Here is a 19365-nt window from a genome sequence, read left to right as displayed (position 1 = left end):
ATTCTGCACCACTGTTCAGTTAGCTCATTGCTGATTTGTTTCTTAACTGCATTTACCCATTTTGGTTGCATGTTTCTTGATGAACTTACTTATTTAAATGGATCAGGCTTCTACAGTTGTTTTTCAGGCATGATCCAGATTTTTGCTATACTTTATGCAAGAAAGTGCTCACTGATGTTATTCTTGAACCAGCTTTCTCAAAGTTAAAGCTTATGAGACTAATGGAGCAAACCAGCATTAGTAACAAGTGAAAAAAAACAAACTGTATGATGTTCCCTAATTAATGTAATGCACAATGTATTGTGGACTGCATTAAAACTGTTTTGCCTTCATTTAATTTTCAGCAGAATAATGAAAAACAACATAAGCCTGTGGTATTCAGTAGAAATGACTGGTTTCTTCCCCAAACCACCACCACCGCCCCCAACCGCCCATAGCTGGAGAGCCAGCGAGAATCCCAATTCATCTCCTTTCAGGAAGACCTGTCAGATTAAGTTCCAGTCAGTCATTTAATTAGGTAGCTGGGGGCCTTCTGATCTAGATGCACCTTAAATGCATCCACACTCAACATCTCAGCCTCATCATGTATGGTATCTTCCACATTCTCATCACTCTCTGGGTAAAGACGTTTTTCCTGAATTTCTTATTAGTTTAGTAGTGACGATATTACATTTATGCCTTTTGGCTTTAGATTCTGTCACAAATGGAAACATCATTTTTGTATCTACCCTATTCAGTTCCTATTCAATTTATTTGCAACTTCTATCTTAGGACGTTACAATTGCTGCTGCCTGTGCCCCTCCTGGTGGTGGACGAAATCCAGTGACCCCCCGTTTCATAAGACACTTCAGCATGTTATGCCTCCCAACACCCTCTGAGCACAGCCTGAAACACATATTTCAGGTTAGTAATTGCTCTTACTGATGAGTATGAAGAAATATCAGTTGTACTGTTTTCGAGGGGCTGATTTTCTGTGTTTGTACTGCTGGAAAGCTGCTTCCTGTGTGCAAATGTGGATTAATTATTCCCAATGGTACAACAGAAACATTTATATAACACTGGTTCCATTGGTTTGTACAGTTAGATTTGTGGATGTAAAGGCACAATGGAGGGTGAAGGCCAACCTTGCAAGCTATGTTAAGGAGGTATATATGTGAGTCAATGTCGTCAATGAGGGCCTTCATTACTTGCTGCACTTTTGTTTTTTACAATACTAATTATTTTATATTTATAATCAAGTTGTTTGAAATTTGTGGAAATATTTCATCTGTGATTCTAATTGTTCATCAAATTTATAATGAGTCAAGTCTACAGCTTTTCTTTATATGATGCAGGCTATTTTGAATGGATTTCTGGCAGAATTTACTCAAGCAGTGAAACAATGTTCCATCAGTATTGTGGAAGCAGCTGTTGAGATATACCACCGAATGAGTGTTGATCTATTGCCAACACCTGCTAAGTCTCATTATGTTTTCAATCTTAGGGATTTATCAAAGTGCATACAGGGTAAGATGCATCTGTCCTGCTATCTCATCTGTTTGTGAGTTGCTAATTTTTCAATCCCGTGCACAGTGCTTTGCACTTGCCCCCATTGACTCTAATGTGTCATTTTGTCAATACTCGTTAATTTTGAAGCGGTTTAACCTAATTCCATTGTTCTTCCCAGTTTGTACCATTAGCAAATTGGACCATTTTACATTTGAGTTTCTGAATGAATGTTATTTATGTGTGTCAAAACAATAGGATTTCCGACACTAACCAGTGAAGTATCACACGCAATCCTTAAAATTTCCAGTAAGTAGTCTTTCACCTAGAAATCAATCATATTACATTCTATTTGCAGGCATACATAGTTTGGCATATTGGACTGTTAGTTACCTATATGTATGCTGGAAAAGCTTCACCTTCCATTTTGGTTGATACTGTAGATAGTCAGATAGCCTGTCAGGAGAATCGAAAATATTTGTTGTGATATTTAAGTTAGGGCTATATTCGTCTCGTCCAAAGTATGTCTGTGGCAGCGTGTAACTCATCACATGATAAATTTGCTCAGGAAATCAAGTTGCTGGAAGGTAGCAAGGAATTTGTATCATATCTACTAAAACAGCTTACGCGCACCTTCAGGTTAAATGTTGGTTTGCTGTTTCAGCCTGCTGGACAACCTGTTTCTGTTTTGCTGCAGGCTATTTTTCTGTATTCTGAAACAGAATTCTGACTTCCGTGATCAACTGTTTGGTTTTGGACTGTGTTTTTCTTTCTGATTTGAAACCTGTTTCATTTCAGTTAAGGGCAGTCTACCTGTTGGGGCTGGAACATGAGGGGACCTTCAAAGAATGTGAGGAACCAACCTGATTGGATAAACTCTGCATCTATACCCCTTCACTCCTATCAATAACACTCCCTTTGCCTTTTGCTGTCAGCATCTTTACTATCTGTTCCATTTGATTTTCCTTCTTTTACAACATCAAATCAATCACCTTTCCAGCCCCTTTCAGTTCTGATCAAAAGTATTTTGGACTTGAAATTGTTAACTCTCTTTTTCTTGCCAAAGACATTGCCAGACCTGCTGAGTTTCTCCAACACAATCTGTTTTTATTTATGAAAGAAACATCAAATTATTTAGATGCAATTACTTTGAGAATTCTCGATAGGCTACACACTCAACCTATTTTGTATATATCTAATTGGTCATGATCAAACCAGAACCAATATAATATATCTATGAGATAGTAGGAACTGCCAATGCTGGAGTCTGAGGTAACAAGGTGTGGAGCTGGTTGAACACAGCAGGCCAGGCAACATCAGGGGAGCAGAAAAGCTGACTTTTCGGGTCTAGACCCTTCTTCAGAAATGGGGGAGGGGAAGGGGACTCTGAAATAAATAGAGAGAGGGGGAGGCGATGATGGAAGGTGGATAGAGGAGAAGATAGGTGGAGAGAAGACGGCCAGGTCAAGGAGGCAGGGATGAGGCTAGTAGGTAGGAAGTTGGGGTGGGGGTTGGTCAGTGAGGTGGGAGGAGAGGATAGGTGGGAGAAAAGACAGACAAGTCAAGGAGGCGGGGGACGAGCTGGGCTGGTCTTGGGATGAGGTCGGGGTTGGGGAGATTTTGAAGCTTGTGAAGTCCACATTGAGACCATTGGGCTGCAGGGTTCCCAAGCGAAATATGAGGTGCTGTTCCTGCAACCTTCGGGTGGCATCATTGTGGCACTGGAGGATGCCTAGGATGGACATGTCGTCCAAGGAGTGGGAGGGGAGTTAACGTGGTTCGCGACTGGGAGATGTAGTCGTTTGTCACGAACCAAGCGTAGGTGCTCCACAGAGCGGTCTCCAAGCCTCTGCTTGGTTTCCCCGATGTAGAGGAGGCCACATTGGGAACAGCGGATACAATATACCACATTAGCAGATGTGCAGGTGAACATCTGTTGAATGTGGAAGATTTTCTGGGGCCTGGGATCCCTTTCCGGATTCAACACATCATCCTCTGCCACTTCTGCCACCTGCAATCTGACCCCACGACCAAGGACATTTTTCCCTCCCCACCCTTATCTGCCTTCCGGACGGACCGCGCTCTCCGTGACTCCCTCGTCCGCTCCACACTCCCCACTAGCCCCACCACCCCCGGCATTTTTCCCTGCAACCGCAGGAAGTACTACATCTGCCCCTACACCTCCCCCCTCAACCCCATCCCAGGCCCCAGGATTACTGGTGATGTACCAGCCTATCTATCACCCTTTAAACACCAACCACAATGTTATATATGTCTATCATTTTCCATCAATTACAGAGTTCTGGCATTTGAATTTTGTTTTTTTTTTACATTTTAGGAATTCTTCAATGTAATCCTGGTACAGTAAGAACTGATGACCAAATTTTTAGGCTTTTTTGCCATGAGTGTCAGCGAGTTTTCCATGATCGTCTCATCAACACTGAAGACAAACATTACTTCATTAATATGTTATGTGAAATGGCTGGTAAGAAATTCTATCCTAGACACTGCTTCAAAGTGCTCACAGGCTATATGTTAACAGTTGTAAGTTATTGTTTAATGTGGACACTTAATATAATGTAATCAGGAAAGGAGAGCAAGCAATGGCAGTCTCATTTACACACTGTAGTATGTGAGGCAAAACATCAGAGAGAGACATTTGTTGGTTATAATGACATAGCTGGAGCCAATGCAAATAGTACTTGGGTTGTATTATCACAGGAAGAGAAGAAACAATGTCAGAAAGTGGTGCCAACTTGTTGATGCTGCTTGTTTAACTTCATCTAGGATTACCCATCTAAAGACACAACGTTATTGATATAAGCAATAACTAGTATATTACTTGATAATTCCTTGATTGCTAAACATCTATTTCAAAATTTACAATCCATAATAAGCAATATCTGACATCAGAGCTTTTAATTTCTGTTGTAGAAAGCAACACAATGACTCCAAATGCATTTCTGAATTCCTCTTTTGAAAGTATTGGTGCTGATTGAAACCTAGCTAACCTAATGGTAAAGGGTTGGGATTTTGTCAGCTTGTTTTCCATATTGCCTAATTTTAACAGTGTATGAGATCAGACAGGATATAAAACGAATGTCCAATCTAACCTCTCAGATTAGGTTAAAATTACCTCATTCATTTCAATTCAACTGAAGGAAATGATCTTTGCCTTATATTTTATTATTTAATATACAGCAGTTTAAGATGAATTCACAGTTAGAGGAAAAAATAAGCTAAAATTTCTTTGGTGTGTAAAAATATGAACAAGTAAATGACTAGTAAAAGCACAGGACCGCGAAATGTGAACTGAGTGCTTATGGCCACCACACCTTAGGAAGGATATATTGGCCTTCAGGAAGTGCAGGAGAGATTTAAGTATGAAACTGGGACTCCAGGAATTCAGTTACAAAGAGAGATTGAACACATTTAGGCTGCATTTCCTGGAATTAGTAAGATTAATAGGTAATTTAATCCAACTTTTCAAGATATTAAGGAGAAAAAAATTGGGTACATTGAGAGAAATAGTTTTTTTGTTGGGAACTTTTAAGATTGAGAAATTGAGAAACATTAAATGCAAAGAATGACAGAAGTTTAAAACTCTCCTCTGCAAATGGCAATTCAGATGTGATCAATTCTTAGTTATTAAACCAAATTAGATTTTTGTTAGCCGGTTGTGTTAAGTACTATGGGACAAAGTCAGGTTGCACTGCAGATCAACAATAATCTTGTTAAATCACTTAACTAGCTTACCATGTTAAATGGCCTGATTACATTCTTTCTGAGTCACAATTGATGTGGTTTCGAACAAGACCATTAGGCCTTTTGTGCCTGCACCTGCTCTTCATACGAGTATCATTACCCAACCTGACCCTAATCCATCCTTACTTTTTCCCCATAGCGTTGCATACTATCCAAATAAGCATCAAATACCTCATTGAATTGGTATGAGTGGGATGCTGTTTGGAAGATTGGTGTGGACTTGTTGGGCTGAATGGCCTGTTTCTACACTGTGAGGATTTTATTAAAAAAATGCCCTAATTAAACCTGCCTCCATCACATTTCTAGGCAAGACATTCCATAACCTAACTACTTGCTGTGTGAAAAAGTTTTTTTTCTCACGTCACCCTTGCTTCTTTTACACATCACTTTAAGTATATGCCCTTTTGTTCTTGTTCCTTTTATGAGCAAAAACAGTTTTGCCCTATCTAGTCAATCTGGCCCAGTCATGATTTCGAAAATCGCTATCAAATCTCGTCTTAGCCTACTTCACTCAAGGAGAACAGCACCAACTTTTTCAGTATCTTCATAACTTTCTCTTTCCTGGAACTATTTTTGTACATGTCTTATACAAGTACAATATCACCTCATTGCTCTTGTACCCTATGCCCCTACTGGTAAAGCAGAGAACACTGCGTATGCTTTAACTGCTCCCTCCAGCTGTTCTACTACCCAGATCCCTCTGCTCCTGTATCCCCTTGAGGATTGTAGCCTTTATTTTATCTTGCCTTTCACTGTTCTCTACCAAAGTGCATCATTTCTCATTTTCTCTATTGTTCCTATATTGTAAATGATTGTGAATTTGTTGATATATCTACTGTAATAACCTGACAGTAGCTGTAAAACAGCTTCCTCCTTGTTCAAGATATTCTGTTGGTAACACATTTGCTTTTGAAGGGTTGTAATATATGAAAGTATGTTTTACAATGATACTTATTTACTGGTATTTCCTTTCTTTTAAAGGCAAGCATTTTTCAATCCACTTGGAGCCGAGTTATTTTCTTCTTAAACCAATTATTTTTGGAGATTTCATGAAGGTGAAAAGACATTTTGTGTTTGCTTTAGGGAAATATTTCTTATTGGAATCATAATTTCATAAGAATAGAATCATAGACTGATAAAGCTGATAAAATTCCATTTCATTTGTGGTATCTGTGCTAGTTTGTCAGTAAAGTGATGAAAGAATCCCGTTACCATGCTTTTCCCATGGTCCAATAAAACTTTTAGCTTCAAGAATTTATTCAGTTCTGTTTGCAATGGTACTATTGAATTTACTATCATCAATCATTTAGGCTGTGTATTCAATGGTACAAAAACTAACTGCTGGTGGTCAAAAATTCCTCACAAGCACATGAGAAATGGGAGTAGGCTGTTTGGCCTGAAGCCGGCCCTACCATTTAACAAGATCGTGGCTGATCGGCTTGAAGCCTGAACTCCTCTTTCATGCTAGTTCATCATAGTCACCAACTCCCTAATATTTCAAATATCTGTCCACCTTCACTTTAAATAATTTCAGTGATCCAGCCTCCATGGCTCTCTAGGGTGGTGAATTGCAGACAGTTACTCTTCTCTGTGAGAAGAAAATCTTTCACATCTTAGTTTTAAAAGAATGTCCCCTTATTCTGTAATATTGTCTCCAAGTTTGAGATTCTCCCACTCATGGAAATATCCTCTCAATATCTACCCTGTCAAGCCCCTCCAGAATTTTATATGTTTCAGTAATAGCCCCAGGCATAATCATATCACCTCTCTTGATTTTTTTTCCAGTCACCTTAAATCTGTGTCCTCTTGATGTTGATCATTCTGTCATTTGATTCCAGTTTCTCATTATTTGCTCTTTGCGAATCCTTCATGACTTGAAACACCTCTATCAAATCTCCTATTACCTTTTCCTTCTCTGCAGAGAACAACTTCTGCACCCTCAACTTTTGCAACTTGTATCAATAAATGGTGTGAAGGGACCAAAGGTATGGATGTTAAAGTTGCTGATAGGTAAGAATGTAAGTTGTGAAGAAAACTTGAGGAAGCTGCAAAGAGACATTGGTTAAATGAATAGGTAAAATTTTGGCAAATAAAGTATAATATGGGAAGATGCGAAATTGTTCTTTTTGTTAGGAAAACATAAAAGTATTTTAGCCAAATTTTAGCTAAATAGTGAGAGGTTGCAGAAATCTGAAATGCAGAGGGATCTGGATGTTCAGATGGATAATTTACATAAGATTAGTATGCAGGTACAGCAAATACGAAAGCTATTACTAAAATAGAATGTTATGATCTATTGCAAAGAGAAATTAATTCAAACATTGAATAGTTATACTTCACATATATAATGCACTGGTGAGACTGCAAATGCAGTCCTGTGTAGAATATTGATCTCCTCATTTAAGGGAGGATATAATTACACTACAAGCAGTTCAGAGAAGTTTCAGGAGACTAATACATGAAATGGATGCTTTGTTTTATGATGGAAGATTAGAAAGGCTAGGCCTGTATCCACTGGAGCTTAGAAGAGTAAGAGGCAACTTGATTGAAAAATACAAGATCCTGAGGGTTCTAGACATGGTGGATGTGAAAAGGATATTTCCTCATTGGATGAATCTTAAACTAGAATTTACTGTTGAAAAATAAGTGACCATCCGTATAAGCCAGAGATCAGGTGATTTTTTTTTTCCTCCTCTCTCAGAGGATTGTGCATCTTGAGAACTCTATGTGCAATGCCTTTTGAGATAAGAGAGTCTTTGAATATTTTAAGGCCGTAGCCTTATTAGGCAAGGAGGTAAAATGTTGTTGGGTATTAACAGGAAAGTAATCAGGTTAGCCATGATCTGATTGAATGCTGAAGGGGCTGAGTGTCCTAATCCTAATTTGTTTGATTGTCTATTCATATGTTCTGTACTATTCACAATTCTTTTGCTTCAAAATAAATTTGTATAGATTTCTTTGTAAACATTTTTATGTTATCAAGATATCGATCAAGTTAACTGACAGTGTGGTAATTTACTTCAACTGAAGAGAAATTAATAAAAAAATAGAATTTTAAAAAATTAATGTTCAATCATGAGTAACATCAGCAAAAATATCAAAGCTCTATTCTTAAGTTTCAAATCACATGTAGTTGATATGTCTTTGGAACTAATAGATTTGGGTATTGACTGTAAACATTGTATGCCTGTCCTTTATTCTCCAGTAATGCCACTGCTCGGAACTTTTCTCGTCTGTGCTGATATTCATGTATTCATTGTTTCCTATATCGTCACTTCTGGACATCGGTTGTCTCTGTAGTTTACTACTCCATTCCTATTTTAAAGCATGTAGTCAAGTCAATGAAGCTCTTATTGCATATAAATCACTTTATGAAATTTGTTATTTTATAATTTCTCCAATTACTCCAGTAATGCCTACAATTATGCTTTCAGATTGGAGCGGAGAAAGCCGACCGACTATACGAAGATTTGCAAAATTATGAGAAAGTAAAATCTACTCTACGGGACTACATGGATGACTTTAATATGATAAGTTCCAAGGAAATGAAACTGGTTTTCTTCCAAGATGCTGTTGAACATGTTTCCAGGTAGTGATTTATCTTTAGCATTAATTACTCCTTGTTTTATTAATAAATAAACATACATTTGATAAATAAATTCCACTTCCATGAGCAGAAATCAGGAATAGTAAAGGCAGAGATATTGCACTCTAGAATGAAGTTGGATTCTTTGTAGGGTTATTACCCAAGTAATACTGCATCAAGTTTCAATACAACTGAGTGTAAATGCTTCCCAGCCACTTAACACAAGTACAAGGAATCCCATGAAATATTAAATAAAAACCTAAAGAACTGCGGATTCTAGAAATCAGAAACAAAACAGAAATTTCTGGAAAACCTCAGCAGGTGTGGCAGCATCTGTGGAGAGAAAGCAGAGTTAATGTTTTGGGTCCGGTGACCCTTCTTCAGAACCATGAAATACTAGTTGTCCGGGTATAGTGCAATAATAATATTGAATGGTTTTAATTGATTCAGGGCAAACTGAAATGAAGGCAGAAAGAGCATTGGAAATAGAAGCAAGAGTAAGCCACATGCTACCTGGAGCTTTCTCTAAGATTCAGTAAAGCCAAGGCTGATCTTATATCTGAACTCAACAAGTGGCTCACCCATCTCAGTATCCCTGGATTTCCACTGTAGCATTTAGCTCCACACATGGTTGAAGCATAAGATATTTCTTTGAATGCACCAGGACTTTTTTCCAGATTGCAATTTGGTTCATTAGAGGCATGAGGTTAGAGTGTTAAGGAGGACATAGAGAGCCATTCTGAAATAGGGGAAATCAGATAAGGAGAAATGGAAGAGTTTAGTAAATTCTGAGAACATTTCAACTAAGGGTGAGCGGCAGGTTATAAATGGGATAACGACATGGCAATAATAATGACCAGACTTAACCAAAGGAAAGAATAGGAATGTAACCTTCTATTGTTAAATTACATTTGAGAATTTTAGAGAAAGTGGCAGTATACATTAGAATCTTGTTCAGCACTACATAAGAATTTGGAGATAGACGCATTAAAATTTGGTTGCGTGGCACCTTTGGTTGTAGGATGTCATTCGGGATCTGTAACAGCACTCATACTGGTGTTGGCCTGAACTTGTGGTTTTCTTCATTGCATCTTGGGAAATAATAAAGGAAACATTCATTGAAAGAAGACTAAGTCAAAGCTGGAATGTACCAAATTTTGCTTGTACACATCAACTTTGAATAACTCAATAAAAATAGTATACACCATGTCCAAGATTCAAGGCTTTGGCAATGACTTGCTGCAGGTGTGACTTCGACATGGTATTTTGAAAAAAATGCAATCTTAGATGGTTCTACAATGATCTTGCAGAATCGCTCGCATGATTCGCCAAGAACGAGGAAATGCTCTTCTTGTGGGTGTTGGAGGTACAGGCAAACAGTCCCTCACGCGACTTGCTGCTCACATATGTAACTACAAGTGCTTTCAAATTGAACTCAGTCGTGGTTACAATTATGACTCGTTCCACGAGGACTTAAGAAAACTTTACAAATTGGCTGGCGTTGAGGACAAAGATACAGTGTTTCTCTTCACTGACACACAGGTATACATTTTTGAAAAATCATTAAATTTGATTCCCTTAACTGGAAAAACTTGGATCAGGTGACACAAATCTCTGTCCTTAACCTTGAGTATGGTACCCATCAATCTGAAAAGGTCTCCTACTAAGGACAGAAATCGGGGGAGGGATTCATCATCACTGTTTATTTATCAAATTTTTGCTCATTTTACAGGGGATGATATTTCATAGCAATTTAACAAAAGATATTTTCGAAGTGATATCTAAATATCCCTTAATTTGTTAGGATGATTGTCTGTCAATATCAATCCAGGGGAGGATACTTTGGGGAAATGTTAATATTTTGAAGTGCCAGAATGAAGGGTTGCCCAGCATAATTCGGACTTCTACCTTTCTGACATGCTCTGGACTGTTAGTTCTACCGTGTTCACCTTACATCCTTGACAGGTTCCCTATGCAGAAATTAACATGATTGACCGGCATTGCTCCCAGCTGGGAAAAATGGAGGCCGCAGGACCAATTGAGTCTGCTTTATGAATCTGGTGACAGGAGTGAGATTCTCATCCCTTGTCCCACCTCAATAAAAGTGAGAAATCATCCAATTTCTAACTGGCTGCATTTTTTCCTGACTATTTATATCGTACCTGTTAAAAGTCCCCTTTATTTGCTGCAGACTTTTCTGAAGAAGGGTCCCAACTTGAAACGTCAGCATTCCTGCTCCTCTGATGCTGCCTGGCCTGCTGTGTTCCGCCAGTTCCACACTGTGTTATCTCTGACACCAGCATCGGCAGTTCTTACTATCTCTTTATTTGCTGGAATGGGGCAAGAGAAGTTTTAGATTGCATGTTTAGCATAAAATCTTCAGAGCCTATGTTGGCAGCCCTATTTTAAATACTGTAAGAGTAGTTGTGGACTTGGTCTTTCCTAGAATCCAAGGGGAAAAAGATGTTGATTGCTGCAGCAAGTTAGGAATTAGCTGTTTTGTGCAATGATATGCTGCAGATTGACAAATGTTCTCTGTAGCACCTGGAAGGAAGCTGAGGAACCATTTAGTCTAAAGGTACACAACCAGTACTTCCAGCCTCTAAACAAAGCCAAATAGTACAAAAAATGTGTTATGGTCAGTTTTTTCCTCTGGAAGGCATAAAAAGTACTAGTTGCTGTACAATTTAAGACCACTAATTTCTGAATGTATCAATGGGGTTCAAAATTTTTTGAAGGTTTCCGCTTGAGATATTCTTGAGGGCCATTTTTTGATTTTCAGGAGCTATTCTTTGGTTTTCAAAGTCTCCTTTTTTCATTCTCACAAGTTCAGTCATTGGACTATGAAGTCACACAGTAATAGTACCATATCTATTTGTGTTGACACGTTGGGCTTGTGTACTTGGGCAAAAAAAGACTTGATCAATATTCTCAATAATTATCAAGCTTCCATTAAACTTAAAGCCACAACAGACAAGAAAAGCATTAACTTCCTAGTCACCATGAACACAAGTTAACAGGCATAAATTGACAACAAAAGCTATTTTTCAAAATAACTCGTATACACTTCTACACACAAAAAACCATCACTCAAAACATACCTCTCACAGATGAGTGAAGTCACAATTTATATATTTCCCTCACAGATGGACAAAGCCAAGAGATTTTAACCAAGCAATTATTACCCTTTTCTCTACTGCATTTTCAAACTTGATCTCTGTTCATTAATGAGAGGTATAGATAGAGCTAATGGAAGTTGTTTTTTCCCTAACATGGGGAATTTCAAGACTAGGCAACACATTTTTAAGGTGAGAGGAGGGAGATTTTAAAAAAGACAGACATGAGGCAAATTTTTTACACAGGGTAGTTTGCATGTGGAACGAACTTCCTAAGGAAGTGGTGGATGCGGGTACATTTACAACGTTCAAGACATTTGGATGAATACGTGAATAGGAAAGGTTTCGAGGGATATGGGCTAAAAGCAGACTGGTGGGACCAGTTTAGTTTGGGATTATATTTGGCATGGACTGGTTAGACCAAATGGTCTGTTTCCATGCTGAATGACTCTATAATTGCATCCCTATAAACTTCCCCCCTATAATAGCTCTTGAATTAATGCAGCCTTGAGCTAACTTAAATATTCTTAGCTTCTAATTAGCAGTTTATTCCATTGTTGGCAGGATTAAAACTTTTCTGTCGTCTTTGCAGCTTTCCTATTCCTCACTTGCAGCCTCCAGTTCCTCATTCCCCAACCCTCAGGCAGTCTCTCCACATTCTTCTTGAAGTCCCCTCCCCCCACACTCTCTTTTGCAGCATCCTTCTCCAATTTAATTTGCCTGGAGATTCTCTCTTCCCATCCTGTGGTGGACATCCCTTCACCTCCCAGTGCAGATAGTGCCCCTCAAGCCAGCAAAAGGCCACCCTGTTATGGTCCCAGCTGACCCTAACGGACCCCTGATGCAGGAGACGAACTTCAAGAATACAGCGCCCATGAACTGACCAGAGGTTCCCCCGAAGGTTCTGGCAAATGCCCGCACAGCATCCTTCTCCTGCATCATGTCATAGGTCTCCCTCACTTCCAAAAGTAGTGGCAAAAGTCCCATCCCAGCCTCTTCTACACACAGACAAGGACACCTAGCTTCAACCACAGTGCAGCTTTGCAGGTTTTTCTTGTATCAGTCTTTCTAAATTGTTCTGAGACATAATTATTTGGTCTGTACCCATGACTGAAATATCTCCATGTCTGTACCTGCCACAAATGCATCGACCTGTTCTGATATACTAATGGCATAATTCCCTTCAGAAATCACTTACTTGCCATTTTGGAAACATAGGAAGCTGTTGAGCATTCAGTGTTGGGCAGCTGAATGTTTAGTCTATAGTACTTAATTACGTCTTTTATTAGCACACTTCGCTGTATATATTGTCACAGTGATAAATGGTCAGTGCCAAGGAGCATGATACATTTTAAATATAACATATCCAAGATTTAAACAGTATGGACATAGCTTATTAAGAATCATCTGTGCTATTTCAACTGTCAGAGTTTTGGCACAATTAGCATGAAATTGTGCTGACATATTATTCTCTGACAGATAGTGGTAGAGGAGTTCCTGGAAGACATCAATAACATCCTCAACTCTGGAGAGGTTCCAAATCTATTTGAGAAAGATGAGCTTGAGCAAGTGCTCGCTGCCACACGTCCAAAAGCCAAGGATGCTGGAATACCAGAAGGAAACAGAGATGAAGTAAGCATTCAAAACTGCTCATGTCCAGCCTCTTTCACTTGTGCATATTATTTGGTATGTGCACTTAATGTGTGTTTTTGTATTATGGACCAGAGTGATTGACGTGAATCCTAACCTTTCAGGTAGGTTTCTGATAACTGGACATCAGTGTGTATTTGTCCCACAAGCAAGTTTGGAAGTTATTGTAAGATATTCAAGCAAGTTTTGAGCACCCAAATCTTTGCTTGTTCAGTGCTTCACCTACTATGCACAGAAATAAAACTGGTTAACATGATGGAGGGAAATTTCTTGACAATATGATTTGACCTGAATCTTAAGACATGCAAAGTGTAACAATTAGTAGCTAGGGTGTGAGAAATATCCTTACCGTTTTCCAAATAAGGGCTGATTTTATCCTTGAGGCAGGTAAACAGCTAAAATTGATTAGGTACCTTTGCCTGCCAATATTCTTCCTGAATCCCAACATTGTTTGTTTTAAAAGCAGAAAATACTGAAGAAACTCAGCATCTAACATACTGAATGTATCTACTAAACTGGCTAATAATAAAGGTGCTAAAAGAGGAGGGAAGGAAATAAACACAAACACCATCACTAGAGAAAAAGTACTAGGGAAGCCATTGGGGTTGAAGGCCAATATGTCCCTGGGATCTGATGAGTTGCATCGTCGGGTATTAAAGGAAGTGGATGCACCAGTAGTAGTTTTCCAAATACCTTTGGATTCTGGAGAAGTCCCAGAGAATTGGAAAATTACCAGTGTAACATCTTATTCAAAAAGGGCCAGTTGGCTCAACATCTGCTGTTGGGAAAAGAAATAGAGTCCATTATAAAGGATGTAATGGCAGAGCATTTAGTAATCCATTATATAATCAAGCAGAGTATGCATGGAAATCAGACGTGACAAATTTATTACAGTTCTTTCAGGAGGTAACAAGCAGGTTGGATAAAGGGGAATCTGTGGATGTGAGATATTTGGGTTTCCAGCAGGCATTTGATAAGGCTACTTAAGATAAGAGGCCATGGTGTTGGGATTAATATATTATCGTGGACAGAGGATAGGCTAACCAAGACAAAGAATTGGGATAAAGAGGGCATTTTTAGGATGGTGACCTGTACTAGTGGATCCACAAGGGTCAGTGTTATGACTGCAATTTTGAATGACGTATATTAATGATTTGGATGACGGATGTGAATGTACTATCGCTAAGTTTGTGGATAATACAAAATTAGTTGAGAAGACAAGGTATGAGGATACAAAGGGATAGAGATAGGCTAACTACATCAGCTGAAAAATGGCACAGGCTGATGATAGCCCAAATGGCAATCTCAGATATTGGTACAAACCCTTATGTGTATTAATTGTAGCATACTTCAGGGAATCCTCAAAGACTGCAATTGCCAGTACACGTGGCTCATGTCCAGCTTTGTGAAGGACAGCCACTCTGCCAGCTTTGCCTATAAATCCTCTATATGAGGGATTGGGTATTTATCCAGCTGCAAAAAGTGGTTTACTGTTAGTTTAAAATTCCCACAAAGGTGAACCGACCACGTTGGGCTTCACAGTCAGTACAAGAGCTGCCCATTCCACAAACTTTACAGGACTGATGATTTCTTCACTTTCCAGACTTCTGATTTCTGCCTCTACTTTTGCATGTAAGACAGATCGCACTAGGTAGGCCTCGCTGTACCATGGAATTGCGTCGTGGTCAATGTGCTAGGTGGCCTTGGCTCCTTTGATAGTCCCAAGACCTTCCTGAAAAATTCTGGGCATTTAATTAGAACTTCACTCAGGCAACCATATTCTAATTGAAAAATGTTGAGCCAATCTAGGTAAATCTTTCTGAACCAATTTCGCCCCATCCAGTTTGGGCCTGAGCTTTTTACTACAATCCGTGGTAACAGAATCTGCTGCTTCTCATAAGAGATCAGAACCAAAGTTGTAGCCTTAATCTGTAAAGGTTCCCCATCGTAGGTTCTCAGTCTAGCCAAAGTCTTGCGCAAACTTGCTGAGTTCAAACAAACCCCATTTGTATTGTTCCAAGAGCTTTGACTGACAATATGAGAATTACAAATTGCTGATGCAGATATAACATAAGGTTGGTCCCCTGCTGTTAAAGCATGAAGTAAAAGTTGGCTTAAACTATCATTGAAAATTTTTTTTTAAAATATCTGGTGGTTTGATTTGATTGACAGGATGTCTGGTGATTATTAGGAAAAAATCATAACCATCTGTTCCACCATTTCAATAAAGTTGTTAATTGCCATTTCCCAAGTGTTCATTCTTCAGTAATTATGTATGCTTGTCTGATTTTTTTTTTAAAGCCATAATTAACTAAACATGTGTGTTGAGTTCTCTTAACAGTTTAAATAGACTGAAAGGCCAGGATTCAAGCCCCACCTGCTCCACAGATGTGTAATAACCTCTCTGATCTGGTTGATTCAAAACAAAGGTTTAAAAAAAACTGACTACTGAGTAGAACTTTTCTTTATAATAAATTAATTACTTGAGTTACATCAAGTAACGTATTTATCTCTGGGTTCCTATGACTGACTTTTTATTTACAATTTGTGTATGCCCATGGTGAGCATGGTAATTCCCATTGTGCAGTTTTGGAATACACATTGGAGAGGTTGCAGAGAAGATCTAGCAGGATGTTGGCTGGGTTGGAGTGTTTATGAAGAGAAACTGTTCTTTCTTTTTACCTTGTTCTTAAGATTCTGTACTTGGGTACTTGTACCTGAGATGGCACTTTGTATGGTGACATGAGACACTTCTCATTGTACTCCTGTACTTATGTACTTGAGTACATGTGACAATAAAATCAGATTGCATGGACTGGGCTTATTTTCGTTGGAGCAGAGAAATTGTAATGGGGCACGTGATAGAGATACATAAAATTGAAGGACATGGGGTAGGCAGGAAACAAATTTTCACCTTGATGGAGGGATCATTGACCAGAGGTCATAGATTTATGCTGCAAGAGATTTAGAAGGAATATGAGGAAATTCTTTTCTGCCCAGAGGGTGGTAGGAATCTGGAAATCACTGCCTGTAAGTGTGCTCGAGGCAGAAACCCTCATAACATTTAAAATGTATTTAGATGTGCACATGCAATGCCTAGGCATATAAAGCTATGGGACAAGATCTGAAAATAGGTTTAGATTAGACTAGGTGGTTTATTTTTGGCCAGCGCAAACTCAGAGTCAGAGGTCATCAGCACAGGAAAAGCCCCATCAGCCCTCTATGACTCTAAGCCAGAAAGCCAATGACAGGTTGAAAATTAGATGCCCAAATTATATCTAGTTTTTCTATTGGTGCCTGTGTAGTGTTCTACAGACTGCCATAGAGTGGAGTAGTAAAGGACTGATGATATAACTGGTTTATTTCCTTCAGTTACATAGATATTTATTGACGTCTGAAAATGTGGCAGTTATTTTACTTTGACCTCACATACTTACTCCATTTGATAAGTCTGTTCACCACTGAGAGATAAGGTAATAACCACAACTACCGATGAACTATTATGGATAATTTAATGTTACTGTATAGTTACAGCAAAGAATGTCTTGTCAAGGGTGTGACAAACTCAGAAGCACAACAGTATACAGCAATGAGTTCCTTATGAGAGTGTTACCTTGACTCAGAACAAAAATAAATGCTTCGGTCCCACAGTCATTCATTATCCTCTTGATTCAGTTCAGCCGCAGCTTACAGCTCCTGCTTACAGTTCCATTCTCTAGTGATTTACTTGCAATTCAAATGAATAGAATAGCCTGTTTCACTTGCCTAAAAATATTTATACTTGCAATTCTTGTATGGAAATGATTTAAACTGTCCTTGAGAGTTGCCTTTCAGTGCTCACTGATACCTTGAGAATACCTCAAAGTACTTTGACCTTAGGGTTTCATCGCTTATGAATGTAGAAACAAAACTAGATCTTTTAACTTCTCAAAACTGTTCCACTATTCAGCAATATCATGACAATTCTGTTACCTAAGAATACATGCAATCTAGTTGCCTGCTACTCTCGTATGTATGGTACCTAACCTTCCAAAGCTTGATGAGATGATAGAGGTCCAAGCTGCTGCCATTGTTTCTTCCTGTGTCATGGAATTTCAGGAAAAGGTGATAAGCTACTTTAGATACATTGTATGAAGAATTTTAATGTAAGAATGTTTGCAATAGAGTGTTATTGCATTAATATACCCACATCCTAGCCCTTGCTCTTTCCATACAATTAAATCAGAAAATGTGGAATGAAGGGAATTCCCATGATTTATCAAGTCCTCTCCACTGAGCATATATCTTACACAATATAGAAGCACACACATCATATTTACACTCATGAAACTTATAACACCCCTGCAAATCTTTGCATAACATTTGTCCTGTCTTCTAATGCTTACTAACCAAAACTATTCAAGAAAAATTTAATTTTGCTATCCAGTTCATTTATCGTTAACATGGATTCTACAAAAATCCCTGCATCTCTGGACCTAACAGCTCAAAAGGAATTGCATTATGTACAAGTTTGATTATCTTTGTGCTCATCGTCAAATTTTAAGATTATTTTCTTCCAGCAAAAAGTTACAAAGCTTTGTTTTAAAGATGTAATGTGATTTGCCATTTACAGCTTTTAAAAGGGAATCATATGTGTACAGATCCTGATATGTTTGTGAACAAAAAAAAACTGGTAATCACGTGTTCCTCTTTTCCTCAGGTTTTTCAATTTTTTATAAATCGTGTTCGGCAGAAACTGCATATTGTACTTTGCATGAGTCCTGTTGGTGATTCATTTCGAGCTCGATGTCGAATGTTTCCATCTCTTGTAAATTGCTGTACTATTGACTGGTTTGTGCAGGTATGCTGTAATATCTAACTTTTTAATATATTACTGACCTCTGTCAGCCTCTGTTTAGATGTTACATTTTTAAAAATAAAGGGACAGCGCAGACTTTAATTAAAATCATGCAAGGGCCAATCTTTTTATTCCCACCACCCAATGCATGCTGAAAAACAAGGGAGTTAGCAGGAAATTTTTTTATCCAAAATCCTACTGCCCACTTGTCGCCCAAAACAGCCAGAACCTCTTCCCCAAAAGGTAGTGATTTATTTTTTAATTTGAGGTCCTATGCCTGTTGTAGGCCTTAGTGCAGTTTTCGGAATCCGGAGATGAAGAGACCTTGCCAGTGCTCCTTGAAAAGACTACTGAAGATTGCTGAGAGAAAGGAGCACAAATGGTGTTATTGATTCTTCAGTGAGCAAAATCTTACTATCCATTTCTACCCACTTCACTTCCTTCTGAGCATGTTAATAATCGGATCTTCCTCGTGTATTAGCAGATTTTGCAGTCTACAGGAAAAAAATCAGTATCATTTAGGAATATCTTCAACCTCTATTGATAACCTGTATTGAAAAATATCCTCCCCAAGAGTGAAACAACTTTCTTGCATAATTTGTGTTTATGGCTCTCCAGCTCTCACCTCATCTTCTCACCCAACCCATTGACACTCCCAATGCTGGTTCCATACCATCTGTTGCCCTGCACACATCTCTCGGACCCTTCATGCCAACCTATAATCCTTTTTCAAGTCCCATGGCCCTGATAGTCCCTATACCAATCTACTGCCATTTCATACCAACCTACTCCTTCCCCTTTGCCCTACACCAAGCATGTCAACTCACCCAGTATCCAACTTGGGCAAAGCTTAGGACCTTTAATGAGTTGAGTTAAAATTCTGTTAAACAGAGTTCTAGTTGTGTATTGCAGGCTTCACTGTGTTG

At 38.6% G+C, this 19365-nt stretch overlaps 1 protein-coding gene across 1 annotated transcript in view; it reads left to right on the top strand.

The window, feature by feature from the left end:
- dnah6 (dynein, axonemal, heavy chain 6) overlaps positions 1-19365 on the top strand; it is a 199709-nt gene that overhangs the window by 81446 nt on the left and 98898 nt on the right. The window contains exons 32-39 of the mRNA XM_048620328.1: positions 772-903; positions 1335-1506; positions 3824-3970; positions 6232-6305; positions 8685-8839; positions 10147-10378; positions 13432-13584; positions 18302-18442. Coding sequence (XP_048476285.1) covers positions 772-903; positions 1335-1506; positions 3824-3970; positions 6232-6305; positions 8685-8839; positions 10147-10378; positions 13432-13584; positions 18302-18442 — 1206 coding nt within the window. The remainder of the gene's footprint in view (positions 1-771; positions 904-1334; positions 1507-3823; positions 3971-6231; positions 6306-8684; positions 8840-10146; positions 10379-13431; positions 13585-18301; positions 18443-19365) is intronic.

This window comes from Rhincodon typus, chromosome 3, assembly GCF_021869965.1.
Source record: "Rhincodon typus isolate 14 chromosome 3, sRhiTyp1.1, whole genome shotgun sequence".
Classification (NCBI taxonomy): Eukaryota; Metazoa; Chordata; class Chondrichthyes; order Orectolobiformes; family Rhincodontidae; genus Rhincodon; species Rhincodon typus.
This window is presented reverse-complemented; position numbering and strand designations above follow the sequence as displayed.